Here is a 22756-nt window from a genome sequence, read left to right on the forward strand (position 1 = left end):
AATATTTTTGACAGCATAATTGAATTCCAACAGTATTGTATAATATATAGTGGTAGGAAGGTCAACAAAAGTCATTTAAACCTATTAAAATACCTTTCAGGAACAAACTGACCAAAGATCATTTTATTCCAATGCAACTTATTAGGAAATGCCTATCATGTGACATTCTTTGTCCTGAGTCATGACTAATGAACAGATGACATCCCTTTTGCTGTGGGCTTTAGTACAATTCTCTTCTGCCTGTTGTTGAAAACCATACTCTTTCAAGATTCATGAAAGAACCATTCCAATTAATATAGTATACATTCTTAAGACTCCCGGGGAAATTGCAGATAACATTTTGCCACACTAATGCTACTATAAAATCCTCTGGTGCCAAACATTTTGCCACACTAATGCTACTATAAAATCCTCTGGTGCCAACACTTAGCCACAGGAGGATTCCTATCTTTCTCAAAGCAGATAAACACCTTCTGGTGCTTGTAAGGAAATCTTCAACAGTGTGGTTGTGTTTGAGGGATTATATACACTCTTAACTTTTCTCACGGAAATGCCTGGTTCCCCATACATCTTTCTGTGTCACGACTACGGCAGAGCCAAATGCATCATTTGTCTTTATCTACCCTGATGTTCTAAAGCATGGGACCCTCTGTCTCCTAGGCTTTCTAATCCTCCCAGCCTGTGAACTGATCATCAGAGGAGATCAGGAGCTACAGAGAATGGAGTGAACAGAAATCCTTTACTCGCAGTTTACAATGTCTGAACTTTGCAAATGGTCTTCTCCGATAGGTTTATTTGATTTTTTTTTTTTTTTTTTTTTTTGAGAGTCTCGCTCTGTCGCCAGGCTGGAGTGCAGTGGCGCGATCTTGGCTCATTGCAACTTCTGCCTCCTGGATTCAAGTGATTCTCCTGCCTCAGCCTCCCAAGTAGCTGGGATTACAGGCGCATGCCACTACGCCCGGATAATTTTTGTATTTTTAGTAGAGGCAGGGTTTCACTATGTTGGCCGGGATGGTCTTGATCTCTTGACCTCGTGATCCACCCGCCTTGGCCTCCCAAAGTCCTGGGATTATAGGCATGAGCCACTGCATCTGGCCCGTTGTTTGATTTTTAAGAAGTAAAAAGAGGTTGGCCCAGTGGCTCACATCTGTAATCCCAACACTTTGGGAGGCCAAGGCAGGAGGATTGCTTGAACTCAGGAGTTCAAGACCAGCTTGCGGCAACATGGCAAGGCCCTATCTCTACAAAAAATAATCATGATAAAAATTAGCTAGTGTGGTTGGGAGGATCGCTCGCTTGAGGCTGGGAGGTTGAGGCTGCAGTGAACCGTGTTTGCACTACTACACTCCAGCCTGGGCAACAGAGCAAGACCCTGTCTTAAAAAAAAAGTAAAAAGTAATAGTTTATTAGGAAGGCTCCCTTTCCAGCAGAGGAGGGCTAGATGCCAGCTTTCCTAAGGCAACAAAGCAAATACTTATTCACTGCCAGGTTACTGAAGACAAAAAATTACTCACCATCACCCTGACATTAAGGCGATACTTTTCTTTCTTAACAGGAGAAGTTTCTGGTCAGCAAATTCCATTTCCTCACCCTAAGCTTGTACAACTTATGAGGAAGAGAGGCTTCTTGGGAGGTGTGGGGACTCTCTGGAATGGTCTACCTCAGGAATATCTCTTAAAAGCACATTTGCCTCTTGGAAGAAAAAACCTGGAAGTCTTTGACTTCTTTGTATTTACAGATGTTCTCTTACTTTCACTCTGCAACCTCACTCTACAGCACGCTGTTTCCTAAGAGTGCCCTTGAGGTGACCCAAGTCCTTAGCTTTCTTTCATATAAGACAATCCACCATGAACTCAACTGATAAATTAAAGGCTATACTTTGGTTTGAAGAGACTTTTTTTTTTAAAAATAATTTCTATTTAAAACAGGTTCTTTTTTTTCCAGATTGTTTTGAATGAATCAGAACATAAAAATCCTCCAGAAATATTTGCAAATTATCCAACTTAGTGGGGTGTGAGGATTAAAAGCAAAGTTATCTTGAAAAAGATATAGAATATGTTAATCAACTACCTAATAATGTGATAATAATATATGTATAAGATCTTTAAAATTTTATCAGCTGGGCGCTGTGGCTTATGCCTGTAATCCTAGCACTTTGGGAGGCCAAGGCGGGCGGATCATGAGGTCAGGAGTTCGAGACCAGCCTGATCAACATGGTGAAACCCTCTCTCTACTAAAAATACAAATATTAGCCAGGCATGATGGCGCACACCTGTAATCCCAGCTACTCAGGAGGCCGAGGCAGGAGAATCCCTTGAACCCGGGAGGCAGAGGTTGCAGTGAGCCGAGATGGCACCACTGCACTCCAGCCTCGGTGACAGAGACTCTGTCTCAAAAATAAATAAATAAATAAATTTTATCAGTTTAGCAAGTCTATTAATGCTAAAAACAATACCATAAAGTTTTGATTAATCAGAAAACCTGTTTCATCTTTTTTTTTTTTTTAATGTTGGAAGCCCTCCCTAAATGTAAAGGTTATTTCAACAAAGAAAACCATCCTCTTTGTATGACCCCGCATGGCATCAGTGATCTTAGAATTACAGGATCTTAGAGCTGTAGAGATCTAAGGAGTGAATCTCATGTAACCCCTTCAGTTCTACAGACAGGCCCTGAAAATGACAGATGCCAGGAGGTGGCTCAGGGTCCTGAAGCTGAATGATCACAGAGCCAGGCGTGGACAGGTAGCCTGCGTCCACCCACTGCCCTTCCTACCACACCAGGTTGTCGCTCCGTTAGCTCCTTCATTACAGAAGTAGGGGGACATTTGGAAATAAATATACTGACTCCAGGACAAGAAAGATTCTTCTTGTGATTGTCTATTTCTCCTACAAGCAGGACACAGTAAATTCCAGTTAGAAAAAATGTCTGATAAATTCAGATGGTAAGGTATGCCTACTTTTGCTTTAATGATCCTCTGAAATAGCTGGTCAAGAGCCTACCCTTTCTAGAGGGAAAAGAACTCTCCAGATGTTCTGAATGTTTCTGTCATTTGCAAGTCATCGCACAAAGGCTAAATTCACCAGGTGATTCCATACCATCTGGTGTGGGACAGATGTGCCACAGAACTACGAGTACCTTCCATGATTTAAACAAATAAACAAAAAAAAATTCAAATGTAAAATGCTCTCTTTTTAATTACTAAATTAAGAAAGTTAAACAATTTAAAAATGTAAACTCACAAATCATAACAAAAAAGGAATTAAGACTTCAGAGTTGCTAGTCAGTATTAAAAACTCAATAGAAATAGGATTTTTGATTTGTTGTTGTTAAACATATGTAATTTAAGGTTGGTACAAACAGCAACTAAAAATGTAATACTTTTTTGTTTTTGTGCATCCCCATGAAATGTAAAGTAGTGCATAGTTATTCCACTGGAGAACTCCTGGACATATAGAAAGTCATTCATTAGCAGTACAGGACATTTAAAACACTTATTTTACAATGGGAAATGTACAACCCCCACCCTCATTTCCCCCAGAAATTTTAGTTGCATGAGAAAGTTTAGCAGGTTGCCATGACTACAGTGCTATGGGTTTTAAATCATTTAAATGTGGTTACAGGTTTATTAAATTAAAAATGTCTGAAACATTTCAGCATTCATATTTTTATACAAGAAGTTTGTGTGGTATCCATCTTCCAGTTCTCTTGGTAGTATCAGCCATTTGCTTGCTTATTTTTAAGTTTTGAGAACAAATCGCAGTAAGTTGAAGCAAATAGTGCTAACAGAACTTGTAAATTCAGCTTGGGGGGTGGTTCCTGAAAAGAGTCAAAGTAACAACCACCTACAAGTACAGTCATGAACCAGGAAAGTGCAATCCAAATGAAAAAATTCATGCTTTGCAAAAGCCAAAAATGAGGCCACTGGTGTTTTCAGAATAACACCGGTGCTTTGATGCTGACTTGCAGTAAAATCCTCCCTCTGGGTCCCGCAGCTTGGTGGCTCAGGCCGGCCACAGTCTCCACATTAGCACCCACATTGTATATGTACAGGGACATATATATTATATATATTCATATTTATAAAAAAGAAAACAAAAACAAACACCTGTCCTGATTGGTTTTTGTTAAAACATGAAAAAAAATTTTATTGTTTTAGACAAAGAGGCCACTTTTGGAAAATAATACTTTTTTTTTTTAGTTGAATCAGGTGAAGACAGAGTTAAAATCACATAGGATTTGCATTTTTAAAAAAGGAAAGCACTAGGATTGTTGGCACTGGAGTAACTATTTACACTGAACAGAGGTTTGGCCTTTTACATAACATCGATACAATGCATTTTCCAAAGTCTGAGAAATAACAAGGTTCTGTCTCGAATGCTTCACAGAGGAGGTTCGGATTTGGGGACAAGTGTCATTAATGAGGGCCATGGAAGTTCGTCAGCTTCAGAGTCACATGCAATCTGATCCTGGGCGGTTCCGCTGCTGGGGAGCAGCTGGCTACGGAATTGAAAGCTAATGGGGAGGGGTGGGGCAGCCTCTGGGACAAGGCCTCTCTCCGCAGACCCGGGCCTTACAGGTTTTCACCAGGTTGGTACTGGGGCTCTGTCGCGGTAAAGTAGTCTTCCAGGAAGCTCTGCAAGTACTCAAAAGTGGGGCGTTCTTCAGGGTCCTTTTTCCAGCAGTGGATCATGAGCTCATGCAGAGAGATGGGGCAGTCCTGCGGGCAGGGCATCCTGTAGCCTCGCTCGACCTGCTCCAGCACCTCCCGGTTGTTCATGCCTGCAAAGACAAGCGCAGTGAGAGTGGGCACCCCGGGGATCCAGGCCCTGACCGCCGCACTTGCAGATCCCCTTTCTTCTTCTTTGCGTCTGCATGTGGCTAAAACATGCGGAGTACTCCCATCCCCCCAGGAGTCAAACCCTGCCATGCTACTCAGAAGTAAAGAAGGAGTGCAGAACTGAGACATGAAAAATTCAGAATGACTCTCAAAACATGATAAGTGAAGGAAGCCAGACACAACAGGCAACATACGGTATGATTTCATTCATGCGAAATTCTAGAAAAGGCGCAACTACATCTATAGAAAGCAGATCAGTGGCTGCCTGGGGGAGGGGAGGAATCCCTGCCAAGGGGCCAGAGGGAACTCCAAGTGGGATGGGAATGTTCTGTCAGGGTCAACGGGTCAACAAACTTTTCCTGTAAAAGGCCAGACAGTAAATATTTTTGGCTTTGCGGGTCACATATGATCCCTGTCTTCTTCTTTTTAACAACCCTTTAAAAACGTACAAAACAAACACAGGTTGGGAGCCAGACCTGCCAACCCCTGTTCTATATTATGTATGGGGTGGTGTGACTGTTTATGTTTGTCAAAACTCAATAAACTGCATCCTTAAAATTGTTGAATTTTATTGTGTGTAGATTATACTTCAATTAAACTGACAACAATATATGAATAAAGCAGACAAAAAAAATCCACACAGAATGAAAGCATGCTGCCCCTTGTTTATAGCATTTATAAACTCCATTTATGAACTTCATAAATTCGTTTTCTTCATGCCTGGGCAAACTCTTAGTTCCCCACTGTTGGAGATCTGCCATCATGCCAGCGTGGCTGGGCACTGTCTGGCCCTGCGACCCCACAGTGCCCTGAGGTTTGGTGACTTTGATGGGGAGATAGACCATGTCCGGGGCCTATCTCTACTGATGACTTCAGCCAGGCCATCCATCATTTGAGGTTTTTCTGACTCTTGGGAAGCTGTTGAAACACTGGGCTGCATAGCACTAACATAAGACAGATCACTAACTCCTTAGAGAGTGCGGCCTCCTGCACACTGGCTGCCTTAACACTACAGGAACTACCATGCTTAGGGGGTGGCCAGTGTCCTGACCTCTTCCCAACTACTGCCAGCCACTATTCTCTAGTTTTGCTTCCCTTTTTCATTGTATCACCTTCTGCCAGCTCCCCATCAAGCTGTGCTGTGCTTTGGTTGCTTCCTGGCCAGTGAGGCTGTCATCTGGAATCCTCCCCAATATCTGACCCGGTTAATTTGCAGGAGCAAGAACCCGATGTCAAGCCATATAGAAACCAAGATTTCTTCCCCTATTTCCCAGGGCTACAGCCAGCAGGAGCACACACCATATGCATGGAGCTTCCTTTACTTCTGGGGGAGGTGGCGACCCGTTAGCTAGAAACTTGTCAGCACAACCAGAGGCGCTGGGCCAGAGCACAGCCTGTCCCCCTGGGCAGGGAACACTCGGACTTCGGGGTCTGTTGCCAGTCCTCTTGGTTGTGTTGTTACTTGTGGAGCTGAGTGTATCCTGGCTCCTCCTGGCTGTCAACCACAGCCTGTCAGTCACATGTCTCTCCAGACCTTTTCAGGATGCTTTCTTATTCTCTGCCATTATCATTTCTTGAGGTAATAAAAATTCATATATTGTTTCTGCTGTACTGAAGTAGGCCTTCAATGCAATTATTGTAAAATAACCTCATTCACGTGTCAGGGCGACCCCTTATTTTAGGGAGAGAGGTTTGGTGAAGGAGTCAGGGTCCCTGCCTCTGTGCCATGCATGCCTTTACCAGCGACTTCCTCAGTTGCATGGGAGGAGGGAGAGGCAGCGCTGTGGCTAATTAGCCTACATCCTCCTCCAATGGCTGAAAATGGGGGATGGGGGCGGGGAGCTGGAAGCAAGGGAGGAACTGGAGCATGCTCGGCAATGAAAGGCAGCCTCCTCCGGCTCTAGATAAACGCGGACAGAGGCCAGCATTTCCTTCTCCACAATTCCACAATCCAACGAGCTCTGAACACCATCAAGTTTTTGTAACTCACTTGACTACAGAACTGATCTGAACTGACCTCATTTGGCCACAAAACCTGAACTGATTATGAGGCTATTTACTGTTTTTATTTCTTCATACATATTGCCCAGAAAGATTAGGAAGAGTGTGTAATCACGTAGCAGAACTGGCACTCTCCAAAGCATTTGCCTTGCCGCATCTTTTAGTACTGTCCTTGGTTTCATATTTCAGCAATGACAGAGCTTGGACCAGCAGAAATCTCCCTTGTCTCTGTCCCTGCCAGGAGTCCACAGGAACTGAGGGGAAACAGGCAGAAGGGCCTGACAGATCCTTCTGGGTGTGGTTACAGCCCCTGAAACGCCTCCTAATGCTTGACTCTGGCTCTGAGTGCCTCCCTCCAAAATGGCAGCACAGAGTTTAATTAATCACTCTCCTATTGCTCCACAGAGCGCATGTCAGTACATGTTTCATTTCATTAAAAAACAAACTACTCAAATGGAAAGATTTCACTTAAAAAAAAAGTTTTCATCCAATGTCTGCCAATGGAAAGTTTAATTGGCCACTGGGTCATTTTTCCAGTGCTCGGTCCAAGCCTCGGACACAGCACACTTGGTGATGTGAACCTCAACATGTAGCGTCTCCCGAGGCAGTCTGTTTCCTGGGCATTCGGAGCCAGGGGACAGGGCATAAGCTGGCCCATGCAGGGTCCTGGCAGACCCACATGGTCAGGCTCCTTCTCGCTCTCCCCCTTTTCCTGTCTGCACCCCTCCGCTCTTCCCCACTCCTCTTCTTCTCATGCTTTCTTCTGCCCAGACCTCTCAAAGCAAGGGGAGTATATGAAAACAATTCCACGCACTGGGCCAAGTGGAAACATACCAATGAGGGCTTTGCCAGGAAAGTGGGATATTTCGACAATGCACTTGGCTGACAATGACAATTGGAATGGGACTAGCTCTTTTCCAACCATCCATAAACCAGGACCTCCAATGGGCTGACCTGCAGACCTGGCAACTTCACAATGTACCTCTGCAACAATAACTGTGGCAATCAAGATAGGCCCACTCAGCAAGGCTTGGGCTAGTTTTTATTTTATAAACAATAGCTAAATTGAATGGATTGTGTTAATTCAGGGTAAGTATCCCTTCTCTGAAATGCTTATGATCAGGAGTGTTTTAAATTTCAGATTTTTTAGGATTTTGAAATATTTGCATTGTAGGGCTGCTCAACCAGTAAGTTGAGCATTCCCTTTGCGTGTTATGTCAGTGCTCAAGAAGGTCCAGATTTTGGTGCATTTTGGATTTCATATTTTTGGATTAGGGATACTCAACCTGTATTTAAAATATAGTATTCTCAGCTATATGAATTTTGAAAATCATGGTTTTTTTAAAGAATTTTTTAAAAATGGCTTTTACTCTGCACACTACCAAAAAGATGGGTCTACTTTATTTTTTTCTTCTTAGATGGTTTCATATTTTTGTTAGAAAGAAAACTGTCATTTCCTCTTTTTAGCCACTTTTCCCCAAGACATTGGCTTTACCTAATACCTGAGAGGTGAAGGATAGTGAATAGGAAGGGAATAAACACGAGTTTGGGCACCAGGGCAGTTGGGAAGAGTGTCTTGAGAGACATGGGGACACTAGAGAGAAGAATCCTTTTATTTTTTATTTATTTTTATTTTTTTTTGAGACGAAGCGTGGCTCTGTCATCCGGGGTGGAGTGCAGTGGTGTGATCTCGGCTCACTGCAGCCTCCACCTCCCAGGTTCAAGCAATTCTCCTGCCTCAGCCTCCTGAGTAGCTGGGACTACAGGTGCATGCCACTACACCTGGCTAATTTTTTATATTTTTAGTAGAGACAGGGTTTCACTATGTTGGCCAGGCTGGTCTTGAATTCTTGGCTTCAAGTGATCTGCCCACCTCAGCCTCCCAAAGTGCTGGGATTACAGGTGTGAGCCACCATGCCCAGCCAGAAGAATCTTTTTATTGCACTTCCAACTGAGGAGGTGGACAAGAGTGCTGGGAATGTTTTTCCTTTTTCTCCTTTTTTTTTTTTTTGAGACAGAGTCTCGCTCTGTTGCCCAGGCTGGAGTGCAGTGGCACGATCTCGGCTCACTGCAACCTCCACCTCCCTGGTTCAAGCAATTCTCATGCCTCAGCCTCCTGAGTAGCTGGGATCCTTTTTCTCCTTTCTTAACAGAAAGAAGAGACAGAAACTTTATAAAACATGGTGTCTGAGCACATTTTAGGGAAACAATGTCATAAACAGTTTGGCCTTCCAGGTTTCCTAGTGGGAGCTGCAAGGGAGAGCATTTTTCAACAGGAGGGGAGATCCCGGCTGGCCAGTGGTGTCTGACTGTGGGAAGAGCCACGTTCGAGCAGTATGAATGTCCCCTGGTTCCCACAGAGAGGCAGCTTGGGATTGGGGAGCCAGCAAGCACAGAGGCCACTGCCCAATTTTGTTCCAACCCTCTCCTCCTCTGCTGTTCTGCCCTTCTAGCCTCACGGGAGCCACCAGTCCCTCCTGCTGTCTCTCTAGAATTGCTCAGGAAAACAGGCCATTGTGGTGGGTCACTTTCATAGGGTACAACTGAACAGTACTCAATCCATAAAACACCTCCAGCACTTCGGGAAGCTGAGGCAGGCAGACCGCTTGAGCTCAGGAGTTCGAGACCAGCGTGGGCAACATGCTAAAACCCTGTCTGTACAAAAAGTACAAAAATTAGCTGGGCATGGTGGCATGTACCTGTGGTCCCAGCTGTTCAGGAGGCTGATGAGGAAAGATTGCTTGAGCCCAGGAGGTTGAGGCTGCAGTGAGCTGAAATGGTGCCACTGCACTCCAGCCTGGGTGACAGAGCGAGACCTTACTAGTCCGCTGTGTGGGGGTCTGCCTTCGAGTCCCTCTTTCCCAGAGCCTCCATGGAACATCTCCTGTCAACTCAGATTTTAGGCTTTCAAACATGGTCCCTGACATAGCATCATTTCCAGTCAGTCTGCCCCAAACACTGCAACTGAGATTCTCCAGCCAAGACGACTGTGCTCACTTCCTGCCATTATGATTATATTATCCTTTCTAAATCATGTTGCTGGCTTCCTCCAGCAAACTCAGAGGTCAAGTTTCCAACTCTCACTTTCAAACTCTGACTCTGTAGGGTTGCCAACAGTGTCTGTTCTTGTGTGTGTGTTTTCTTTTCCCTTTTCTTTTAAACTTCCCTATTCCACTTCTTTGAGCTGTACATGAACTCAGTAGTCTTCCCTTTTTCCTTTTAGATTCTTTGAAAAAAAAATTTTTTAAGGGACAAGGTCTTGCTCTGTCACCCAGCCTGGAGTGCAGTGGCATGATCATGGCTCACTGCAGCCTTGAACTCCTGGGCTCAAGTGATCCTCCTCACACTTCAGTCTCCCAAGCAGCTAGGACTATAGGTATGCACCACCATGCCTGGCTGATTTTTATTTTTATTTTTATTTTTTTGTAGAGATAGCATCTTGCTATGTTGCCCAGGCTGATCTTGAACTTCTGGCCTCAAGCGATCCTCCCTGCTTCAGCCTCCCAAAGCACTGGAATTACAGCTGTGAGCCACTATACCTGGTCTTCTTTTAGATTCTATAGGGAAGGAATAAAAATCACTTTCATTGGCAGAGCACCGAAATAGATGTCACTTCTTGACTTCTAACTTTGCATCTTTTAGCAAGTGACTTGACTTCCCTTGAACTTGGCTTCTCCATTTGTTAACAAAATACCTCAACATTCATTGTGCTTTCAGCTATTTGAAAAAATGTCTTTTATGAAAGAAGAGTGTTTGTGTTTTATAGTTTTCCATTTGTGCAGCTTCCCAATATGGATCTCAGATGGGCCATATCTGTACAATTAGGGATTTTAACTGTTACCTGTCCATGTTTGCATCTGGATTTGACTATGGGTTGCAAAACCTGGGTTTTTGTGCCATGTGAATAATTAAGCACTTTAACAATGGGAATGATGTTTAGATTATCAGATACCCAAATTCCTTTTGCTAACTGAGCCTTCTGTTCAAAGGGAATCACATAACGTTGTGCATAAGGCCTTGGGTCTGAGGCTCCCCTTGCTTCTGTGCTTAAAAGGCCCGGTGTTTACACGTCTGTTGAACAGTGCTGTGCTGGCGCTGGGAAGGAGGAGGGGTGTTAATGGTGCTTGCTCAGCATGAGCCTGCGCCATCCATGTGCTTGTATTAACAGATTCTCATGTGTCCTTGCTATCATACTGGTTAATAACCGTGACACTGAGTTAGGTTTTAGTATAGGATCATTGTGAAAATTCTGGGCAGAGAGATGCTGATGGAAGAGTGTGGATGAGAATAAAGAACTTATCTTGAGAAGGTACAATAATGACTTGTTTTGTTTCTCTTTCCCCATCTTGCCAGATAACCTCAGGACAGCTATTTTTATTCAGCCCATTGTATTAATAAACACAGAAAGACAGCTACTCATGTAACTGAATACACAGGTATTTCTGTATTTGAAGTTGATAATATAGTATCATAGAGAACTCCTCTGTCCCAGGGGAAAAAAAAAAAAAAAGGAGTGAAAAAGAGAGGCAGGGTGCCCATGAGGAAGGCCCTGGAACTGCACCCCTGAGAACAAGGAGCACGTGGGGCTGGAACACAGGACTGGGGGCCGAAAGTCCCTCTTTGGCCACCCTCTTCACACGCATTCTCCCCTGGTCTCCCTCCTCCTCTCACTAGACATGCTGGCCAAGAGAAATCTTGTAAGAGGAGGTGACAGCATGACCTCTGGGCATTCCAGGCAGGGTTCCCTCTCTGAGGGGACATCATGAGCTGCAGGAAAAACCCCAGGGACTGTGGACGAGCCAGGGAGAGACACGCACCCTCGGCTAAGATGAGAGCTTTCATTCAGCTTTCCAGTCTCCTCCTGGTTGGAGAGTCCTAACCCTTTCTTCTCCCATGAAAAACCTGCTCCTGTTGTTATGTTGAACACAAAGGAAAACGTATCTACGGTTCAGGGCTCTAAGGCAGAGGGAGGACCAGAGTGGCACTTGGAATCCTTTAAGGAAAAAGCCACCAGTTTCATTAATTTCCCTTATTTCTTCAGGTCATTATCAAGCGACTAGATGTATTCAAGAAAGTCACCTGTTGAATGATTTGAAAGTGCTTCCAATGAATGAATAAGTGTGGTTTGCTTAAGAAAGTGTTCCTGGCCGGGTGCGGTGGCTCACACCTGTAATCCCAGCACTTTGGGAGGCCAAGGAGAGTGGATCACCTGAGGTCAGGAGTTTGAGACCAGCCTGGCCAACATGGCGAAACCCTGGCTCTACTAAAAATGCAAAAATTAGCCGGGCGTGGTGGCGGGTGCCTGTAATCCCAGCTTCTTGGGAGGCTGAGGCAGGAGAATCGCTTGAACCCAGGAGGCAGAGGTTGCAGTGAACCGAGATCATGCCACTGCATTCCCGTCTGGGTGACAGAGCAAGATTCCATCCATCTCAAAAAAAAAAAAAAAAAAAAAAAAGAAAGTGATCCTGTTCTACCAGGTCCTGCCAAATCTACAAAACAGGTGTTCAGTTAAGAGCCAGGGCACAGAATGGCCAGGACACTCTGCCTAGAATAGTGTTGGAACATGATGTTTGAAATGATCACAGGGTCAAGATTCCAGAAGAACTTTGAGGACAGAGGCTACCTCGTGGCTAGGAAAATATATATCCATGTGTGAAGATGATGGAATGCAGTTAAAAGGCTTTGCAGGCTATGGGCTAAATTTAAAAACCTTGTTTCAAAAACCTCATAGGTGAGTTTTTTTTCTGTTTCATTCACTCATTTATTTGCTTATACTTACCGACAGTCTACTATGGGGTGGACCCTGTGCTGGACCTTGGGAATCCATCAAAGGGACTCCCTTCTCTGAAGCTGCTGAGAAATACAGACACACAAACAGGGGGCCCAACAGAAATATGCTAGGTGTCATGGAGGCAAGCAGAAGGAGCACCCCATTTGGTCTGGACATGGGGAAGGCTTTCCAAAGCAGATGATGTTCAGTTGGGCTCTGAAGGGTTCTGAGGCAGACAGGGGAGCCACAAAGAGAGACTTGCATGTTCAAGAGACATCTCTTGATGTGTCTTGGTAACGTGTGAAGGACGGAAGACAGCAAGAGAGAAATCATGTCACTCTCCCGCTCAAATCCCCTCACTTCCCATCTCACTAAGAGTAAAAGCAAAAGTTCCAACCATGAGCTAGAAAGGCCTTATCTGATTTGCCCCTGGGGCCTCTGGGACCTCCTGCTCCCTCTGCTCCAGCCATGCTGGCCTCCTTTGATTCTGGAGGGTCTCTGCACTCTCCCTTCCCCTGATGGAAGGCTGTGCTCCCAGATACCCACCTGGCTGGATTCTTGCTTCCATTAGGTCTTTTACTCACCAGTGAGGTGCTCCTTTGCCACTCTCCCCTCTCTCCCCTTCCCTGTTTTATTTTTCTCCCTAGCTGTTACCAGCAGCAAACATTCAATATATTTTGCTTATTTATCTTTGTTTATTGTTTGTCTCCTCAAAGAAGAATGGAAGTCTATGAGGGCAGCAGCATTTGTCTGTTGCTTCACTGCTGTATTCTTGGTGCTTGCAACAGTACCTGGCATATAGTAGGTGCACAATAAATATTTGTGGAATGACTGCAGAAAAAGAGTTATGAAGAACTATGTAGAATTACGTTTTCTAGGATTTATCTGAAAGGCAAAGGGAAGCCGTGGACATTTTTAACTAGCAGGGTGAGATAACCAGGTCTGTGTTTTCTAGGATACTAACTCTGTTGGCAACAATGATAGAGTGGTGGGTGGGTGGGTGGTGGGGAGGCGGGGAGAAATTGGAAGCAGAGGGGAAAAGAAGGATTTGAGAAAGGTATTAAGGTGAAATGACAGGTAAAAATGCATAACTCTGATTTTATGCATCAACCCCAGAAAACTGCTTTTACTTAAGTGTTTTTATTTCTCACATACAACAGTCCATCAGTATGAAATCAGTTCTAATCTTGAGGTAAAGAAAGCTTCTGAACCCTTGCTTGCAGAAAAGCAAGCTAGACTGCAATGCAGAGAATGCATTCAGCTCAGGCTGCTAGCGGGGAACTGATGGAGCTCTTCTTTGGAACTGCATCCATACTTGTTACACATCTCGAAAGCAACCTTCCTCATCTGGTAAGGTGATGTAACTTTTCTCTACCACCCCCCCTGTTAATCTCAGCATCGTATTTCAGTATTTTTTTTCCTTTGGCTTCCAGGTTCTCATTCAGTTTGAGATTGTCGTCTTACCTTCCTTTTTGTCCACTCCTCTCACACAACTTGCCAATGTTCTAACATCTCTGCCTCGCTTTGCCCTTTATTTGGTCACACCTCACATACTCCACTCTAAGTTCCTTCTGGGATTGTCACTTCTGGACCTTCTTTCACGCTGGGCAAAGATGCCTGGAAAGCTTTTATAAAACCAATTTATATGTCACCCCCTCCTCCCGCACCTCCATCTTCACCTACCAGGCAAAGGAGCTTTCTTATGTGTCAAGGAAACAGCAGGCTATTCTCAGGTATGGAAGACTCAGAAAAATGTACGACCATCTACTGTTCTCCAAAAAAGAATTACTTCAAAATATACTCTAGCCAACTGAGACATGAGACATGACTACATCAAAATGCAGAATGGAAATCATGACAGACCGGGACTGGGAGTCTGTCCTGAGGTACCAGCAACAGGCACAAAGACGCAACGTGGGAAGCTGAGAAGGACCCCTCAGCGCACACTGACTGACTTGCCACACCAACAAATAGCAAGAATGCAGAGAGGAAGGTCCTTCTTTGCCTTCACAGTGACATCTGAAGGAAGCTTCGTGAAACCTCTTGTTCCTTAGGAATTATTATCCTTCGTTAGGGTAATAATCCTATAATTGGAATCCCTCTGTAAAAGCTTCTCCCTCAAGAAGAGTTTTCTGTTGGATTCACAAACCCAATTAAATAGGATTATAGCTATGTTAAAAAGCAAAACCCAGAAAGAACCCATGGCTAGGAACAGGCCTGGGAACAATTTTTTGTGGCTTCCTTTGAATGAGGACCAGCTCACGACACCCCCAATGAGGACACGGTTCCCTGGTTGCCACTGCCAACCAGCAAGGCCCCAACACAGGCTCTCAGCCACCCTTCCAGTCACATCTCCAGGTGTGCCCCTGCACATGGCATCTTCTCAGATTCATCCTGTGGTCCCTGGAACTGTCCTCCCAGGCCTACGTGCCTTCCCACGTGCCAGACCTTGGGATGCTCTTCCCGCCTTCTGGGCTTGAGGAAACCTACTTGGCTTCCAAGGTCTGGCTTACTTGCCTTCCCTACACAGCCCCCTCTCTCCAGCACTCCTCCAGAGCTAGAGGCAGTTATCACAGCCCACTGCAGACCAGCACTTGCTCACAGCTCTCTCTGCAGGAGCCGCTGGAGTTAGTTCTCACTTCAAACTCCTCTGCCATCCTCACAGGACTCGGCATGAAGAGTCCCTCTCAGGACCTGCTGTGTGTGGATACCTGGATCAGGTGTCCCTGACCCCATTATCAGAATGAAGATCTAGGCTCCATAGTAGGTAAAGCCAAGTAATCCATCCCTTCAGGATGGCTCCCTCTAATAATAAACAAGGAATAAAGAAGGCTGGTTTCTTCCTGGATTTGATGCATATTTTATCTATCTGACTGTAATATCCACGAACATAGGGACTACATTTATTTACTTGCCCACTGTGCTAACAATGCCTAGCCTGAGGCAGGTACTAATCAAGGCTTGTTGAGAGTATGAGGGTCTTATTTGCACTATCTCCCCGATAGAGGAAAATGCCTGGCACAGTTCACAGTGACTGAAGCTACGCTGAATGAATGAATCCTGGTCTAAGTGGTAAAATGAGGGCATTTTCTTTATGCTGAAACCAAACCTGACAGAAGACTCCCTCAGAAACGCGCACCTGCCTTCCTTCTCCAAGGCCCCCACCTCCACCCCTTTGTCTTGGTTTCTGTGTGAGACCCTGAGAAACAAAAAGCTGCTTTGTATTACTGGAAGGGAAGGCTTCACAGAAACGCAAAACAACATTAACCTTTTCTCCCCAGTTGCATTTAACACACAGGGTGACTATAAACCTGGGGGGGATCAGGAAGAAATCAGTTCAAAATTCAGACAATAAATAAAGAAGAGATGCCTTCACATCTTCGCCCTCCGGAGACCCGCACATTTCCCCCCTTGAGAAGCAATTCAGAAATACCCACGCTGTGCTCCATCCCCCAGGGCGGCCCTTTCTTCTATGCTGGTTGGCGATTCCCGGAGTGTCTGCCCGTGTGTGCATGCCGGGAGCAGCAGTCACTGCAGCATCAATAAAACTGACTTACACCAGCATCTCTAAATGCCCAGTGCCGGCACTTCAGAGACTGGGAATTTGTCAATTTTGCCTCCATGTCAACCTGGCTCTCCTAGGAGTCTCAAGGCTACACCAACCCAGAACGAGATTATCTTGATGTGCCCCTCTCTGTGTTCTCTGAAGATGACCAGAAACAATCATAAAAAAGGAACAAAGGGATTACAAATTAATCTGCCTTCGCTGGCTCCTCTGACTGCAAAGATATGATTACAAACCCAGGATTTGCAAGAGACCTAAATTCCTCATTAATCTTCACTATCGTTTCTATCACTGTTTGTTTTTTTTTTTTTTTTTTTTCTTTAAGCTCCTTTCTTAGGCAGGGAATGAGGGGGAGCTATGTTCTTTCTTCACTCAGCAGTAACTGAAAAATATGTCCTTAACATTTCAAAAAAGCAGATCGTCCCTGTGCTATAACCACTAAAGCATGGAGGTGAAATGGCATGGGTGTCCTTTATGTCACCATCTGTCGACGTTAATCAATTTAAGCATGGATAAGCCAAACTCGTGGTTTCTTTGGAGAGCATAAATCTGATAATCCAGAAACATTCCAGAGTCTAAGAATTTCCAATTTCTTTACATTATACTTGCTTTGGTATAGCATGTTTTGACTGTTCAGCAACAGGCAGTGAGTGGGCTCTAAATTGCATTTCGCATGTGCCTCTGCTCTCTTTGGCCATCTGGAGCTGGGTCCTGCAGAGAGAACAGGTCCTGGCACCTTCCTGCCAGGCTCACTCCATGGGTCAGTGCTACAGTGTAATCAAAAAGCAGTGGGGCTTTTCTCCTTCTCTTTCCCAGACATGTCTGCAAACTCCATTTGGGCAGAGGCACTGCCAGTGACATTTCTGCTCTGGGAACCACAGACACATACTCCTACTGAGAGAGGAGAGATTCTGTGAACTGGAGGGGGACTGAAGCATTTAGACCAGCTGCTACTTACATTAATCCTGGCACACAGTTCATGGTGGCTGCTTGTCTACATACCTGGTGGCTCCCAGTTCTGCTTTTCTCTGGCTGAATACCTGGCCGTGTTCTTCAAACTCAAGCTCAGCAGAAAGCTGAGGATGGGGCTTAGAAAGCAAAGTGGATGAAGTTTTCCCAAATGGTGTCAAAAAAGCCTCCAATCTCAGGCCCATGTCTGCGAGGCCCTGCTCTTACCTGGGTATGGCACTCTTCCTTTGGTGACCAGCTCTGTGAGTAAGATTCCAAAAGACCACACGTCAGACTTGATTGTGAACCTCCCGTACAGGGCTGCCTCGGGGGCCGTCCACTTGATGGGGAACTTTGCACCTGCAGAATGAACACCTGGTTATTCATCAGGCAGAGGGCACTGCAATGGGCATGGGGTGTGGGAGGGAAAGGCACTTGGCAAGCTACTTTCCTGAGAGCAGGTTTAGAGGGGAAGACAGAAAGGAGGTGAAGCAGGAATGGGCTGGGATTGGGAAGATGTAGGGTCTGGTCTTGGCTGTGTGACCATAAGTAATCCAGCTCAAAGCACCTTAGTACCTCAATAAAGGTGGGAAGAAGCCCTGGTTTCTTGTGATTTAGGAAAATTATATATATATTTAACTTTGAAATAATGCTATGTTTTAATAAACATACATAGGATTTAGTCATAATGCTGCTCTCATGAGTCCTCGGGTATATAAGATAGTGTGGTCTCACTGGGTACACAAAACCTGATTAAACCACTGAGCTGCTCCCAGGGTGGGGACAACTGGATACTGCCCATGTGTTCTGCTGAAATGGGTTAGATTTCCCAAAGGCCTCCCACACCCACAGCAGGGAAAGGAATCTGCCTCCAGCTCCTTCTCTCTCCACATTTGCTGTTTTTCCTCCATTCTTTCTCCCTGTAGCGGCCATCTTTACTCCTGGGATAGTTTTTTCTTCCATACTGTAAGATCACTTTCTTACCACTTTTTCTTCTACCACCCAGCAAGAGTACTATTTAATGTTTGTTTTTTAAAGAGCAGTTCTGCCTCCATGACTGTCTTATGAGTCTCTGACTTTTCAAGACCAAGGTGCAAATTCATGTCAAAGTCAGTGGAGTCCTTTTTTTCAAAAATTTATTTGATCATTGAAAGAATCCTGTCTCTAAACCAAAAGGAAGGGTGTGGTCCACCTTGCTTTCTATAAGCTTGATGTGTGTGCAGGGAATTAAAAGGGATTCAGGCCGGGTGTGGTGGCTCACACCTGTAATCCCAGCACCTTACGAGGCAGAGGCGGGCGGTCATTTGAGGTCAGGAGTTCAAGACCAGCCTGGCCAACATGGTGAAACCTCGTCTCTACTAAAAATACAAAAATTAGCCAGGCATGGTGGCACGAGCCTGCAGTCCCAGCTACTTGGGAGGCTGAGGCGGGAGAATCACTTGAACCCAGGAGGCAGAGGTTGCAGTGAGCCGAGATCGTGACATTATACTCCAGCCTAGGTGACAGAGCAAGAGTCCGTCTCAGAAAAAAATAAAATAAAATAAAATAAAAATAAATAAATAAAATAAAATAAAAGGGATTCAGCAGCTTGTGCTCTCAAACATTCGGCTCAGCAATTATAAAGCAGTTCCAGGTATTTTACTGGACAAACTAAAAGAAAAACACAAGGAATTTTTATTACTTATGGAAATACAATTACATGCTTAAAGCATGTTCATTCTGCTTAAGGAGCTCCTGAAAGTCATACAAAGGCTGACAAAATCAGAACGTTTCATAGAATCTTCTATAAAAAGTCACTATGTACAAAAGTGGCGAATGATTAAAATATTTAAATTGGCACAGTTTTAATAGCCAGAGGTATGATAAATTACGGCAATTAGATTTTTGTCTTAAATACAGCATATGATAACATCTTTAGTAAATCTACCCTGGCACTTTCAGGCAATATAATTTTCCTCTCCATCTCTCATGTGTCTGTGTGAAATGAAATGAAAAAAAAATCCTACTATTTCATTATGAGGCATCTCACATTAACACTGGAGCAGAAAAGTTATTCTATAGTTTTCCTTTTATGCATGGAGTTATTTTTAATTAGTTATGTTTCTCAGGCATAATTATTTATATCTTTCCTTATGTGCTAGATGATTCCACATAAGACCTGGTATTCTCTGAATAGTCGGTCGTTTTGTTTTTAAAGTTTCTTTCAAAGCATTCTTCTCACACTTCCTATCCTTTAGCATTCTGTTCACGCAGGTTTGGACTCTGAGCCACTGGGATTAATGTGATAGATTTTCTTCAATGTTGAGAGCAGACTTTGCTCTGGACCAAACCTCAGCTGGAGTTCTCTTACTTCAGAGAATTAAAGGTATACTACATTCATTCCTATTTAAACCATCTCTTGAGCCAAATGGCTTGGAAATCTCTGACCATCTCTGAAGTAAATGGAACATTTTTCTCTACTGTGCAGACAAATCCTGTAAATAAAATGACAACCAAAGGAGTTGTTTTTCCCCTTCTTCGAATCACTCAACATTGGTGAAGGTGTGTGTGTTGCTGAAAGTGGCTATTTAAAATTTGGATACTGTCATGTTAGATTTTCCAAGGGATTTCATAATTTCAGATTAAAAAAACCAACGGCAATATCAGCCAGTTGCATTAGTCAGCTTTATTATTTTCTCATTTTATAATCTACAATAAGGATTATAATATATAAACCTCCAAAAAATGTTAAAACAAAGGCTGCATTAATGTAAGGAATCTTTGAAAGGAAGTCATTTGTAGATATGTGGTCTGACTTACTACTAGTCGGAACTTACTTAAATTTGTTTTGTGTTAATTTTCTTTCTAAGGCAAGCAATATATTTATACCAAACAATGTATTTATAATGTATTTGGAGGAATAAAACATAATGTCTTTGTCCAACTTCTCCTGCTTCTTCTCTGTCTTAAAACAGCAGCTGCTTTCAACAAAAGAAGCTTCTTTATAGATAACTCATTTTCCTTTTCAAGGAAGACAAAAGGTTAAATCAAAGCAGCAATAAGGTATTAATGATTAACTGAGGTTTCTACTGAAAAGAGCTAATCCCTGCTTCCTCTTGGACACATCTCATTACTTCTGTTTCCCCTTATCTTGGCTTCCCACCTCCTGAGGGTACAAAGCTATTGGCCCTAAAATGCAGCTCTAAATGTGGTGGAGTTAACTGGGGATTTTTGGCAGGTGTCTTTACAACTAGCCATGCAGGTTGCACAGTGTAAAATCCCAGTCTATGAAAACAGCATCCCTAAGGTTGTGTAGTACAAAACCTATACAATCCCACAGGTGTCCCTGCCGCAGGGCTGCTGCAGTGAGCTCTGTAAGTTAGGAGACTTCAGACGCCTTGAAGGAAGGATCTCCTGGGTGTAAACGTTGCCTTTTCCTTGAAAGTAAAGTTCTGACAGGCAAAAAGTCAGAATCAAAGTGGTCTTCTAAGTAGTATGGACTTACAGAACAACGGAGAAAACATCAGGAGAACTGCAATGCAGTTAACTTGGTATTGTTATGTAACTAGCTGACTCACACTTTGAAATTCTTCTGCTTGGGAGCAGGATTTAGATATGAAAACAGTTTTCTCCTCCTTGCATTTTATTTAGAGGAAACAGAGCAAACTATGCAGGTAATTATCATCTATGTCACTGATATCTTGAGCTTCACTGTAACACTTACTGTACTTGTTCCATGTTTATGTGAATTCAAAAAAAGAAGTGACCACTGTCATTTCTTACTGAATTAGCTTAACAGTTTAGGATTCTTTAGGATAAGCCAATACACAAAGGCCATAATATGTGTGTGTGTGTGTGTGTGTGTGTGGTGTGTGTACTTGGAAGCATCTTTTCCACTGAATGTTTTCCAGGTACTATTTGCAAATTTTACCAAACTCCCAAGGTAAACTCATTGCCGAAACCTCAACTTGTCATGGTGAAAACTTGACAACCTGGTGTTGTCACTGGTACCCATGTCCTAGAACTTCCACGTAAGAGGATCTTTGTGCCTTAGTCATTTAACTCCCAGGAACATATATAAGACCAGTTAGCCTTAGGCTGAATTATTCCTGTAATGAATAAATGTGTCGATGTTTTAAATAATTTCTGATATACAGCTCAATCCTGTTTCTCTGAATTCTGTTGAGATATGAAATGAGTGGTCACAAACTCTGTGTAACATCAGGGATCTTATTCAATCCCGTGGCTCCAATGACTATCTTGACCCCAATGATGCCTGCATTTATATCACCAGATGGGACCTCTCTCTCGAGTCCCTGACTTGCATAACCAATTTCCCTCTCAATTGTCTCTCCATGAAATTGGTTATGCAAGTCAGTGCCCCTCAAATACAACATCCAAAATTTATCTTCCCCACAATTTGGCTTCTCAATCCTTGGTGACTTTGTAAACCACCCAGTTGGTGACAACAGAATCCTGAGACTCATCCTCACCTGGACACTCTATTTTTCATCACTGTGCACTTGGATCCCAGCACAGGGCCTGCCTATTGAAGGAGGTCAATACATCTTTACTGAATGATCTCTGTGCCCTCCTGCTTTGTCCCTGCCCGTGTCAGGTCCATTACATCCTGACCATTTCATGCTCTTGAATTCACTACCCTTCCTCTAGTCCTCGCTTGCTCAGCATGTCCTCCCCGGGTTTCTACAGTAGCTTTCTAATAGAATCTACATGCATAATCTGGTCCCTACCTACTTCCCCAGCTGCTTCTTATCATCCCAGACTTGTTCTCCTCTGCTTCCCTCCTCTCTCCTCTACAACCTTTCCATTGCCCTTCTTTGACTGCTTTGCAAATGCCAAGCTCCTACCTGCTTCAGGGACAGGCTATTTCCTTTGTCAAAAGCCCTTAACCCATGGCTAATTCTTACTTCTCTTTTGCTCCTAGCCAAAGTGTTACTTGCACAGGGAACCTTTGCCTGATCACTAAAGACTGGGGCAGGTTTCCTACTTCTATGCTGCCAGAGCACCTCCCTCTTTGTAGTTGTCACTACTTTTTTTCAGTAAATATTGCCTAACGAAGCTGTTATTATTAAAGTGCAATGAATGCATGAATTGTCTGAAGGCTGTCTCTGCCCCAGATAAATACTGTGCTTCAGTGCTGGAGCATGTCTTCCCGGATGGCCACATCTCCAGTACTGAGTACAGTGTCTGCTGCAGAGAAAGCACTTGATAAACAGGTGCTGAATGAATGAATGAGTAGCTGGTCAGCCCTCCCAGCCCTTCCCTTTTTGGCTGAATAACCACAGTTCCTTACAGAGCGTATTATCAGTTCCCTGCCCTCTGGTGAGTCTTCTACTTGTCCTTGGTGACAGCACCAGTGTCACTGTCTGGATGTCCTTTTAAGAGTCTAAGAATTGCCAATTGAAATAGAAAAGCAACAGCCACACACTAATGAAACTTAAAACACCTGGAGAACCCTGCATTTTCACTGCCAAAGGAAGTGTGCTCAGATCCCCTTTGGGTCGGAGTGAATGTATCTGCGTGGGGGAGCCCCATACTTTGTTCTCTGAGGACAAGGGGGCCCAGTTCACTGGGGCTGCAGCTGGGGATGGGGGTGGTTAGTTACAACAGCAGAAAGACAAGGTGGCAAGGGGCC

General features: G+C 44.1%; 1 protein-coding gene across 9 annotated transcripts in view; it reads right to left on the bottom strand.

Annotated features, from left to right (window-relative positions):
* Positions 1-3609: 3609 nt before the first annotated feature.
* Positions 3610-22756, bottom strand: part of FYN (FYN proto-oncogene, Src family tyrosine kinase) — a 214377-nt gene continuing 195230 nt past the window's right edge. For all 9 annotated transcript variants that reach the window (XM_016956180.4, XM_063812640.1, XM_054686190.2 and 6 more), the window contains 2 exons: positions 17350-17481; positions 3610-4779 (listed from right to left, as the gene is read on the bottom strand). In XM_016956180.4, the coding sequence (XP_016811669.1) occupies positions 4571-4779; positions 17350-17481 (341 nt within the window). In that variant the 3' untranslated portion in view covers positions 3610-4570. The remainder of the gene's footprint in view (positions 4780-17349; positions 17482-22756) is intronic.

The sequence above is a fragment of the Pan troglodytes genome, chromosome 5, assembly GCF_028858775.2.
Source record: "Pan troglodytes isolate AG18354 chromosome 5, NHGRI_mPanTro3-v2.0_pri, whole genome shotgun sequence".
NCBI classification, from domain to species: domain Eukaryota; kingdom Metazoa; phylum Chordata; class Mammalia; order Primates; family Hominidae; genus Pan; species Pan troglodytes.